Consider the following 12,019-nt stretch of genomic DNA (forward strand, 5'->3'; position numbering starts at 1 on the left):
CTATAAAAAAAAGTTAAGGGCGAGGTTCTAACGTGGAAATGCTTGGATTCCTAGGTACCCATAGACAAGGAAGGGCGTAGTAAGCGACAAAATGCTTTAGGGAGTTGAAAATAAACGTAGATCCGGAGATTCCCGAATAGGTTAACATTTCGAACTAAATTAATTATGCAATGCTACGTGAAAAAGTTAAAATATTAGCATCATGTATTTAGTTTGGAATGTCACACTGGTGTTCCGAGGTGTAGTTCAAGACCTTCATGTAGTAGTAAGTGCCCTTTTTCTTTCCCGCTTAAACCTTGTCTGAACTCTGAAGGTTCTGCCGCTATGTACTTAGTAAAGCAACAAATGAGGATTGAAAACCGTTCTTTTGGTCTTCGACTGCCTTTTTGTTTTTGGGTTTTGTTTCTGCTTTGATTTTGTATCAAAAGAAAGAGAATTTGTGTGTGGCTTGTGAAGGTTTCTCTTGAAAAGGAAGTGTATAATCGAATGCGTGAGTAAAACTGTAGGCTGCTTTCCGTTTGAGAGGCACCACTTTGCGGGCATTTCAAGTTTATGTTTAATCTCTCTCTATTTTTTTTTTCTTTTTCCTACGACTTGTGAGAGTTCAAGCCTTCAAGGTTCATATTTTTGGGACAAGACGTGTTGAAGTAAATTTTGAATACGTGCAATTACAAGATCAGAAAATATGTCGTGTTCATGGGAGTTATACTGAGTTTAGAACTCGTGTTTTTGCTCACTCATTCCTACTCAATATCGAGCAAAACTTATGTATGACAAATTTTCATACCACGTGTTGGAAATTTAAATAGTTTGAGTAGACATTTCATTATCTCACATTGGCCATTCCCAAAAGATTTTATCACTTTATAAGGCTTTGTCCTTTATAGAAAGTGATTGAAGTAATAGGCCTGGAGACTAAAATTGGGCTCATCCTTAGGGCTGGGCTTTGAGGTGCATTAATTAATTGGTAATTAATATATAATTAATTATAATTAATATATAATTAATATATAATTAATTATCAAAAGATGGGCATTGGGCTCGGGCTCTAATAATTAAATTATTTAATTAATTATTTTTCGGATTTAATTAATTATTTTTTTAAATTCGAATTTGAAGTCTGAGAGTTCTTTCTGAACACAGAGCAAAGCACCCCTTGAAGAGAAGTCTCCCAACAGTCACACCCCATTCTCATACCTGTTGCAAACAGGCATCCATCTGCTATATATACATCCATCTGCATGGCATTTAGTAGACAGAAAATAATCAACTTCATCTTCTACATTCCTAAACCTTTTTACTGAGAGAACCACACTAAATTCGCCAGAAGTTAAATTTTCCGGTGCTGGAATTTTAACTTGATCGTTGAATCCTGGTGAAGCAGACGTCCGTAGAACTACAAGCACAGAGTAGGGACGAAATTTCTGTTTCAAGGACATTGCGGTATGCAAGCCTCGATCTTCAAGTTGTTTGTTTTTATAATTCGTATTCTAGTTTAAATTCTATTAATTCCTATTGCATTTATTATTTATTAGCATATATAAATTATCACAGATTGTTGACATACATCTAACATCACGTTGCGTTCATACAATGAATGTTATAAACATGAGGTGGTACGAAACCCTATAAGTTATTTCCATGTTATTAATTTGTTTGGTGAGATAGTGCATTGGGGTTGAAGTCGTAGGTCGGATTTTCAAGGGGCAATAACCTAATCGTCAGTGGGTTTTGGGGACCCAAGAACAAATGCAAAACAAATCTTTACAACTAAAATAAAGAGGGATTTGGAGCAAAAGTGATAGATTTGTGCAAATGCATAATTAGCTACCTTCTAATGTTTGATGTAATCATAGACCATCAACTTTTCTTCCGAAAATTTGCATAAAAGGAACATGATGTTGACATTGTTGAGATGAGAATATAGGCTCTTTTTGGCCCACCTTTGAAAATTTTCATAACCACTTTTTGGACCAATCTTAGCAAAATTGCTTAGTGATTATTTAAACTGGCGTAAGCGGACAACTTAATTAGTCCTAATCGAAGTTTTTCCGTCATTTCTTCTGATACAAGTGATATCAAGCAGAGAAAACCAAAGATGACAATATAAATGATTTTAACCACTTGAGTTACAAACTATTTATGTGCTGACGGAAGTTACTCAAGGTGGCGTATGTTGATCTACATCCTATCAGATTTCAATGAACATGGGGACTTATAATGCTATAGATTTCAATGAACATGGGGACTCATAATGCTATAGTATTAAGCAGTTTCTCCATTAAGTAAAGGGATGTGCTATATACATACCTCATTTTACTTCTCACACACCCTTTGTTAATTTCTGTTCGTTGATCTTCTTCAATTTATCCGATCCGACGGTCGAAAATTAGAGAGGTGTGTGAGAAGTAAAAAAGGATGTGTAGATATCACACACCTTGAGTAAAATGTGGGTCCTTCCCTTCCCACCAGAATCATATCCTCAATTTATTGCATTCTAATGATCCCTCTTGGTGCCTGGACAAGTTTTTCTCAAACAATAATGACCCTTCAATTATATCCTAACCATTGTTTGTGTAGGATGCACTAACATTATTATATTATTAGTTTTTTGTTTGAGTGCATAATTACAAGTTCAAACTATAATTTTGGGCCAATGTAGTTCGGGCGAAGTTCTAATTTGATGCATGTAGTTTTAATTCGCATTTTTTATGAATTTTTCAGCAAAATATACATGTTTTGGTCACATATGAGGTGTTTTCATACTTACAAAAAGTTTGTATTATCCGTCACATTTGTCACTCGTGTGCTACTTTTGTCGACAAACTGACTTAACTTCAGAAAGCAGATTCGCCAATTTGGCCTAATTGCAATTGTTACACAAGTATCAAAAGGTTAGTCTGCTGGGAATCATGGCATCTTAGAAAAGTAGTAAAGAAGTTGGTGTGGAGTAAATGTGAGATACAAGCTACACAGGGGGACAATTTCTGCAGATTAAAGCAACAGCACCAGACGAATCTAAGATGGGCAACTACGGATTCTGAATTCTTCACAGCCTCAGGAGTTAATGTTCTTCTACTTAGTTAGAATTATTGGGTAAGCTGTAGGTCTGGCAAACGGGTCGTGACTGTCATGTTTGTGTCATTTTCGTATAACACATGTTATCTTAACGGGTCGTGTCGTGTCACACCTGTTATCTTAACGGGTTCTTAACAGGTGGGGTAAAGTGACCCGACCCGTTATGACCCGTTAAGAAAAAAATATTTTTTTCTTAAATTTACACATATCACACATTACCATATAAATATTACTTCAAAACATTAAAACATATTTGCCATTTAAGTACTACATCTACACTCGAAAATAAGAGCCTAATAAAAAACAAGTTTGACGGTTGGATCGTTAAAATTAGTTTCATAGAATTCGTATCCCATCAAAACGATAGATTTACTAACACTTAAAGTTTATTTATATTTTCATTAAGTATAACATAAGATTTTGTGGTATCCACTTATGTAAATATTTTAAATTGATGATCAAATTTATTCATTGTATTCGTATAGGGTCAAGGAGTGTAGTTGTAAAAAATCATCAAAATCGAAGTTAAAATAACCGTTAAATCGTGATTTTTTGTTTTATAACTGTCGAAAATTTTGTCTCATTTCTTGATCTCTGAATGTTTGTTTTTTGTGATTTTTGGCGTATGCGATCTCGAAGCATATAGAAACAAGTTTGACGGTTGGATCGTTAAAATTAGTTTCATAGAATTCGTATCCCATCAAAACAATAGATTCACTAACACTTAGAGTTTATTTATATTTTCATTAAGTATAACATAAGATTTTGTGGTATCCACTTGTGTAAATATTTTAAATTGACGATCAAATTCATTCATTGTATTCGTATAGGGTCAAGGAGTGTAGTTGTAAAAAATCATCAAAATCGGAGTTAAAATAACCGTTAAATCGTGATTTTTTGTTTTATAACCATCGAAAAGTTGTCTCATTACTTGATCTCTGAATGTTTGTTTTTTTGTGATTTTTGGCGTATGCGATCTCAAAGTATATACAAACAAGTTTGACGGTTGGATCGTTAAAATTAGTTTCATAGAATTCGTATCCCATCAAAACAATAGATTCACTAACACTTAGTTTATTTATAATTTCATTAAGTATACCATAAGATTTTGTAGTATCCACTTGTGTAAATATTTTAAATTGACGATCAAATTCATTCATTGCATTTGTATAGGGTCAAGGAGTGTAGTTGTAAAAAATCATCAAAATCGAAGTTAAAATAACCGTTAAATCGTGATTTTTTGTTTTATAACCGTCGAAAAGTTTTGTCTCATTTCTCGATCTCTAAATGTTTGTTTTTTGTGATTTTTGGTGTATGCGATCTCGAAGCATATACAAACAAGTTTGATGGTTGGATCGTTAAAATTAGTTTCATAGAATTCGTATCCCATCAAAACGATAGATTCACTAACACTTAGAGTTTATTTATACTTTCATTAAGTATAACATAATATTTTGTGGTATCCACTTGTGTAAATATTTTAAATTGACGATCAAATTCATTCATTGTATTTGTATAGGGTCAAGGAGTGTAGTTGTAAAAAATCATCAAAATCGGAGTTAAAATAACCGTTAAATCGTGATTTTTTGTTTTATAACTGTCGAAATGTTTTGTCTCATTTCTTTATCTCTGAATGTTTGTTTTATGTGATTTTTGGCGTATGCGATCTTGAAGCATATACAAACAAGTTTGACGGTTGGATCGTTACAATTAGTTTCATAGAATTCATATTTCATCAAAACGATAGATTCACTAACAATTAGAGTTTATTTATACTTTCATTAAGTATAACATAAGATTTTGTGGTATCCACTTATGTAAATATTTTAAATTGACGATCAAATTCATTCATTGTATTCGTATAGGGTCAAGGAGTGTAGTTGTAAAAAATCATCAAAATCGGAGTTAAAATAACCGTTAAATCGTGATATTTTGTTTTATAACCGTCGAAAAGTTTTGTCTCATTACTTGATCTCTGAATGTTTATTTTTTGTAATTTTTGGCGTATGCGATCTCGAAGCATATACAAACAAGTTTGACGGTTGGATCGTTGAAATTAGTTTCATAGAATTTGTATCTCATAAAAACGATAGATTCACTAACATTTGGAGTTTATTTATACTTTCATTAAGTATAATATAAAATTCAGTGTAAATATTTTAAATTGAAAATCGAATTCATTCATTGTATTCATATAGGGTCAACGAGTGTAGCTGTAAAAAATCATCAAAATCGGAGTTAAAATAACCGTTAAATCGTGATTTTTTTATTTTATAACTGTCAAAAAGTTTTGTACCGTTACTTGATCTCTGAATGTTTGTTTTTTGCGATTTTTTGCTGATGCAATCTCTAAGCATATACAAACAAGTTTAACGGTTGGATCGTTGAAATTAATTTCGTGTATCCCATCAAGTACAATGGTGTATATATATATATATATATTATGTAGATTTAAATCTATTTATTTGTATGTATAATTATTATAGTTTTTAGGGGTATAAATTTAATTTAAAACTTAATATATATATATATATATATATATGTATATAATTATTATAGTTAATATTTTGGGGGTATAATTATTATAGTATATATAATTATTATAATTATTTTAGTTAATATTTTGGGGGTATAATTATTATAGTATATATAATTATTATAGTTAATTTAATATATATATATATATATATATAATTATTATAGTTTTAAACTTTGTAGGGGTATAAAATTGTGAAATTAATATATATAATTATTATAGTATTTTTTAGGGTTATAAAATTATTAAATTAATATTCTGCTTATCGTGTATCGTGTTACCCACGTGTATACCCGAATCAACCCGTTATCTTAACAGGTGCTTATCGGGTTACCCGATAACACCCGATTCGTTATCGTGTCGACCCGAACACCTGTTAATTTCGTGTCGTGTCGTGTCGGGTTATTGGATCGTGTCAGGAATTGCCAGGCCTAGTAAGCTGTCATTTGATCTCGTGAGTTATTATTCCAGTTAAAATTGATCATTTGGACTATTTTTTAGGAAAATTAATGGAAATGACAAAAATGTGTTGCAAGTGAATAGTATCAGGATTGACTTTTTAGAGTAAGAATGTGATTTTTCGTTAAAGTGAACAGTACATAGAGCTTTTCTTTAAAGTTTCCCTATTTTTTTGGTACATTAACTCCCTGAATTATTTTAAATTAGTCAATTAACCCCTCACCGTCAAATTCGATGAAATTCAATCTATTTTATTGTCAAATACTAGCACATAATTAACTCTTGAGGGTAAAACCGTGCCAATATTTGACGGCAAAGTAGATGAAATTTCATCGACTTTGACAGTGAGGAGTTAATTTTCTTATTTCAAATAGTTTAGGAGGTTAAGTTATCAAAAAGTAGTTCGGAAGGTCAATTTTAACTGGAGTAGTATTCAAGGAGTCAATCTGTAGTTTACTTAATAATTCTAACCGTGTAGAAGAACATTAACGCCTGAGGTTCTAAAGAATTTAGAATCCTTAATTGCCCTTCGAGAAATGCTAAGGAGACTCTCTAAAGTGAGAGTCTCCACCACCTCATGTTTTTGATATAATGTTTTATAATATTGGCATGGGAATTGTGCAAAAAAGATGAGGTGGCGGAGAGTTCATAAAGAATCTGACTTTTGAGAGAATCTTCTTAGCATTTCTCTTGCCCATCTTAAATTCTTTTGGTGTTGCTTTAATATGCAGAATATTGTCCCCCTATGTAGTCTACATCTCACATTTAGGATGACAAATTTAACTTGAGTAATAGTTCAGAGGGTCAAACGGTAGGTTATCTAAAACCATTTGTATACAAAATTATATATTTTTCTTATTAAATTGTGGATTTTCTACTTTTTTGCTGAAACTAAATCTCTATATAGTTAGGAGATATGGGCGTAGCCAAGTTCATCATAAAATAATGTTGTCCGTTTTGCACCTAAGTTTGAATGATATATAACACAAAACTTCTCCGTCGATTCCTTCTAGTCAAGCCTTTCGGTCTGTCATTATACCTTTTCTTATGTATTTCCACACCCCTAAGAGACCCCAAAAATGGGCAGCTTCCTTTTCTTAGGAACACATACAAGATTTGTCACTACAAATGGTAACTCCACCATTAACTACTTCATTTCTGAATTTCCTAGTAATAGAAATACATGTCCTAACGAGACAGAATTTTTAACCCATTTTATCATCGGGTCGAGGTAGAGACCAAATGTCATGAGCGACCGATCTGGTAGAACAATTCAAAAGATAAAGAAGTATCGTTAATTTTTTAGTACCCTTTTTTAGCTTCTAGAATCTATTTCTTAGTTCAAGATCCCTCTTACTAACTGGAATTAAAGAATTATGTTGGTACCACACATATTGGGCCTCAGACTTTGGCACATTGGGTCTTATTACCCAGCCTATAATTATGTAAAAGGAGGAGCCCCTTATTCTATAAAAGGGGACTCCTCCCCCTTCACAAATTGGACTCGGTGAACCCAACAGAGGGCAATACCCTCACAAACTCTCCCAAACTCTCTCTTTCTCTGGGGGACTCCCCCTCACCCTTATAACCCATACATACAATTAGAGGGAAATACAAACAATATCAATGTGGACCCCAAATATTGGGGTGAACCATGATACATCTTGTGTTTTTTACTTTCTTGCAGATTCACAGTCAGAATTACGTTGTTCCAAGACCTCCCGGTTTTGTGCATCAACAAATTAGTAAGCTAAAAAACCTATTTTCTTAGGATTACGAGGTTCATTCGAATATGATATCCAATTGTATCACAATTGAATGCTAACATGTCTGGTTTCTTCACCTTGGCACAGTGAGAATGTTGAGCTTGAAGTCCTATTGCCATACTTGATACTTACTCTATATTCACCCAAGAAACCATAGAAGCTGTATGATCCATGCTCATCTGTCTGGCCCTCTACCTCCCCAGTTTGCCATTCTTTCAAGAGTTTGTCCACCACATCACCAGCAGGTAGGTTTTGAAGGTTATCGTCTGTTAGGCACATTTGGTAGCACCCATTAGGATGCAATGCAGTCCAAAGCATTATCCCATTCACCAATGGATGTGAGAAGCCTTCTCGTAAAACTTGTTCTAGATAAATTGCCTATACACAACAACAGAAAATATAGTAGGTTAGTCCGGGAGTAGAAAATAATTTTACATGAGATTGTTTCTGTCGAGCCAAATGCTTCGCTTAAAACCCGAACATTAAACTTGAACACATGTCATTTTGTAACTAGGCAAGTGGTTGGAACAACTCCACGTAGTTTTTCGTGCCCTTTATGTAGAGAAAAACTTGAGTAGGAACACCCAACCTCGTCATATGTATGACACTCTCACAAAAGCATGGGATGTTGATCCCTTCTGGTGTGAGAGCTATCCTAATCAGGCAGTCCTACCGTAGTTTCTGTTCCTATGTGTAACAACTTATTTACCTGTGTTTCTTTGTCTAGAGTGCTGCTGATATCAACCTCTGTGAGCCAAATGGGAAGGCCTAATGTGGCCAACTTGTCAAGGATTGCTCTCATTAGAGGGAGGTTTGGTACTGTAAAATGACCCTCTAGTCCAATCCCATCCATCAATGCTCCACCATGCCTAAGTTCCCTCAACCTTGAAATGTAGGAATCAACGGTTGAATTTAAATCGCTGCAAGTCTCCAGCACATTAAAATCATTCATGAAAAGGGTTGCCAAAGGGTCAGATTTGTGTGCCGTCTCGAAGAAATGCAATGTGGCATTGGGGCCAAGCTTCTGCTCATAGAAATCAAAGTGAAGCATTTCATTGCTGACGTCCCAATGGACGAACTCTTCTCTGTACTTGCTCATTAGGCTTTGGATTCGTGAGTTCACCGCCAAATGCAGCTCGCTGCCGGTGAGGTTTCGGACCCATGGCGGCGTGTATTTGGGATCTTCCCAGAATATGTTGTGACCTCTAGCAATGACTCGGTTGGCACGCACAAATTGCAGCATTTGATCTGGAACGGTGTAGTTGGTTTTGCCCTGTTCAGGTTCCGTTGCGTACCACTTGAGTTCGTTCTCAAACACCGCGGCATTGAATCGTTTTGCGAACCAATTCTGGATTGTAAATTTTGTTCTTAGCTAGCATTCTCAATGTAATTATGTTGATGCATTGCATAAACAACATAAGACTTGATTTTACGAGAAAAATTTATGTTAGGTTGTTCATGTCACGTGACAATGATGAGTGACATAACAGTCTAGTTAAATGATAGGATCAAAATTTTTATTTCCTGAACACAAAATATCTATTCTTAGCTTAGCATTCTCGTTGTTGTCATGTTGCTTATAAGATTGGTTTTTGCATAAAGGGCAATTCTTTCAAGCGTAAGGCTCAATTGTATGAGAGAAACTTACATCGGTCAATTATTGTCATGTAACAGTGTTGAGTATCAGAACAATTCATTTAAAATTAAGATAACATTGGTTAAATTTGATGATCAAAATTATTTCTTAAATACATGTCATCTTTTAACTGAACTATTATGCTGCTCAACAATGTCACACGATAGCATAATGATGCAGAACGAAAGTGGTGGCTAGAGTAATTCCAATTATCCTTTACCATTGTTTTAAGATAAGTTTAATGTGTTTTTGCTTCCGCTAAATTATTTAAATTCCGCTGCCATACTCTGTCCTACATGAAATATCCACGCAAGTTTTTCTGAGTATGGACTGCATCCTAACCTGATAGGGCAGATTGCCTAGAATGGTCTTTGCAATTGCAGATCCAAATGGGAAATCCTTGGAGACTTGCTCTACGTCAATTGCCGCTCCTTGCAGCCTCTTTCCCTGCATATCTGAGACATGAACCGTCACGGCACGCTTCCGTTTCTATTGAAAAACAAAGAAAATATTACACAAAATTAACAACTTTCAGTCTTTCATAGTTAAATTAACCAGAGATCCAAATCAAATGAAAATATATATACTTACGGTGTTGATCATATATTCCTGATATGCATTCCATTGTTGAACACTAAATGGCTGCAAAGAAGAGCTGGCAATTTCTATGTTTACAGCACTGTCATCTGCATTCTACATACAATCGAAACAAAAATATTAAAAATTTACATTAAATTTTGAAACTTTTGGGGGGCAGTAAAAGATGAGTAGTGAAAATATGTTGAGAAGGAAAAATTACCTGAAAGAATAAGATGGATAATTGGGATGGCGAGGTTAGGACAAAGCCACCCTTGAGAAATGACCAGCATCCATGCTTAGCCAAAGCAGTTCCTACACAGTTATATATTTCATTTTCTGTCTGTAGGCTTGCCCTTATGAGACCTGAGCCCTCACCCTCTATCTTGACCCAACCTGTTGGATTAAGCCCAGACCATATGAGCCTAATGTCATTAGATATCGTAGATTCAATTCCCGTTTAGTGCAGTGCAGTCACGCGTGTGTGAGGGATTTTGTTTTCCTTATGCAAAGGACTTTAAGCGATCTACAAGTGACCTCAAGCCTTCGACACTGGTTTATGCAAGTTCAAGAATCAGGGTTACCTGAGTTTTATTCCTATAACGCTTATGCTTGCTTTTGTCGGTTTTTTTAGACACAATGGGCTGGGCTGGGCTGGGCTGGGCTTTGGTGTTTCTGGGTAATTTTAGGGTTTAGACCTAATGCCTAGTTAAGCTTAGCCCAGCCTGCGCATGGCCCATCTATTATATTAAGAAATAAGTTGAACAAGACAAGCATAACAGCAATCCGTTGTAGTCTAGTTGGTCAGGATACTCGGCTCTCACCCGAGAGAGCCGGGTTCAAGTCCCGGCAACGGAATCTTTTTTTCTTTCCCCTCCAATTTTTTACCCTAAATTAACGAAAAATGAATAGATAATTAACGAGAAGGGTAAAAAGTTGAGAAACCCAACTGGAGAAACAGTAAATGGTGCCCTGGGTGAGATTGTGCAGTATGAACGATGGTGAATAAACTCCACTACTTGCAGTGGTTCCCAACTGATCAACGATGATCCCGCCGCCGTACAGAGGCTCCTCCGGCTGCAACTTACACTGCCCAAACAAAACAATTGATCCGGGTGATGAAAACACAATTCCCACATATAATTTGTTCGCATTTATCTTTTACCTCAGTGTAAGCAGTAGGATCATACAGTGGGCCGTCTGCAATGTGGAAAAACAGTAAAAAAAAAAAATAGTAACATGTGAAAATTGGACATCTCTGCATTGTTGAAAAACCAGACGAAATGAGAGAGGAAGGGGGAAGAAGAGCGAACCAAATGAAACAACGAAGGAGGAGGAGCCCATGAGGAGAAAGAAGAACAATAGGAAGCTAAATGTGATATTTGTGTCTTCCATTTTTGCTTGGAGGTTGGAGGCTGAGTTGTGTAATGTTCTACTACTGCAAATCTGAAACGGATTTTATAAAGGATACTGCTTCGCTCCTTTTTGAGTTAGTGTCATTTATGTTTCTTCCAAGTCACATTTTGATACGCATATACAAAAATAACTCACTAAACACACGTAAAGAAAAACATATGCAAACCCGCCCAATATATTACTCTTTTTGTTAGACCAACTCCAATGGTGGGCTAAAAGCCAAATTACCCCTCAAAATTTCCCCCCAAACCCACTCCAACCCAAGAGGAAAATTTGGGCTAAATGCTAAATGCTAACCTAAGGCTAGAGTCCCTCCGCAATTTAGCCCAGAAATCAGAATTTAAATTTTTCAATATTTATCGGAATTTAAATTTTTTTAGATTAAAATGTTCATAAAATTAATTTACGATAGTCTACATATTTTTTTGAAAATTTAATTTAACAAAACAAAAAACCTAAGTTTATTCTTTAATAATCCCGGGCTAAAATTTTAGGCTAGAACGGTTGGAGCAGAAAAACTGTTTCTAGGCTAAAATATTTGGTTTTTAGCCC

At 35.0% G+C, this 12,019-nt stretch overlaps 1 protein-coding gene and 1 non-coding gene across 2 annotated transcripts; one reads left to right on the top strand and one right to left on the bottom strand.

Moving 5' to 3' along the window:
• Positions 1-7,674: 7,674 nt before the first annotated feature.
• On the bottom strand, positions 7,675-11,572 carry LOC126623225 (endo-1,4-beta-xylanase 5-like). Its single transcript, XM_050292023.1, has 8 exons — positions 11,365-11,572; positions 11,217-11,251; positions 11,002-11,140; positions 10,275-10,447; positions 10,067-10,168; positions 9,818-9,964; positions 8,549-9,187; positions 7,675-8,217 (listed from the first exon to the last, which is right to left on the bottom strand). The coding sequence occupies exons 1-8, from the start codon at positions 11,444-11,446 to the stop codon at positions 7,882-7,884; spliced, it is 1,653 nt and encodes a 550-aa protein (XP_050147980.1). The 5' UTR covers positions 11,447-11,572; the 3' UTR covers positions 7,675-7,881.
• Positions 10,837-10,909, top strand: TRNAE-CUC (transfer RNA glutamic acid (anticodon CUC)). Its single transcript has one exon. It is a non-coding gene; the product is annotated as a tRNA-Glu (tRNA).
• Positions 11,573-12,019: the final 447 nt, after the last annotated feature.

Source organism: Malus sylvestris, chromosome 5 (genome assembly GCF_916048215.2).
Source record: "Malus sylvestris chromosome 5, drMalSylv7.2, whole genome shotgun sequence".
Lineage (NCBI taxonomy): Eukaryota > Viridiplantae > Streptophyta > Magnoliopsida > Rosales > Rosaceae > Malus > Malus sylvestris.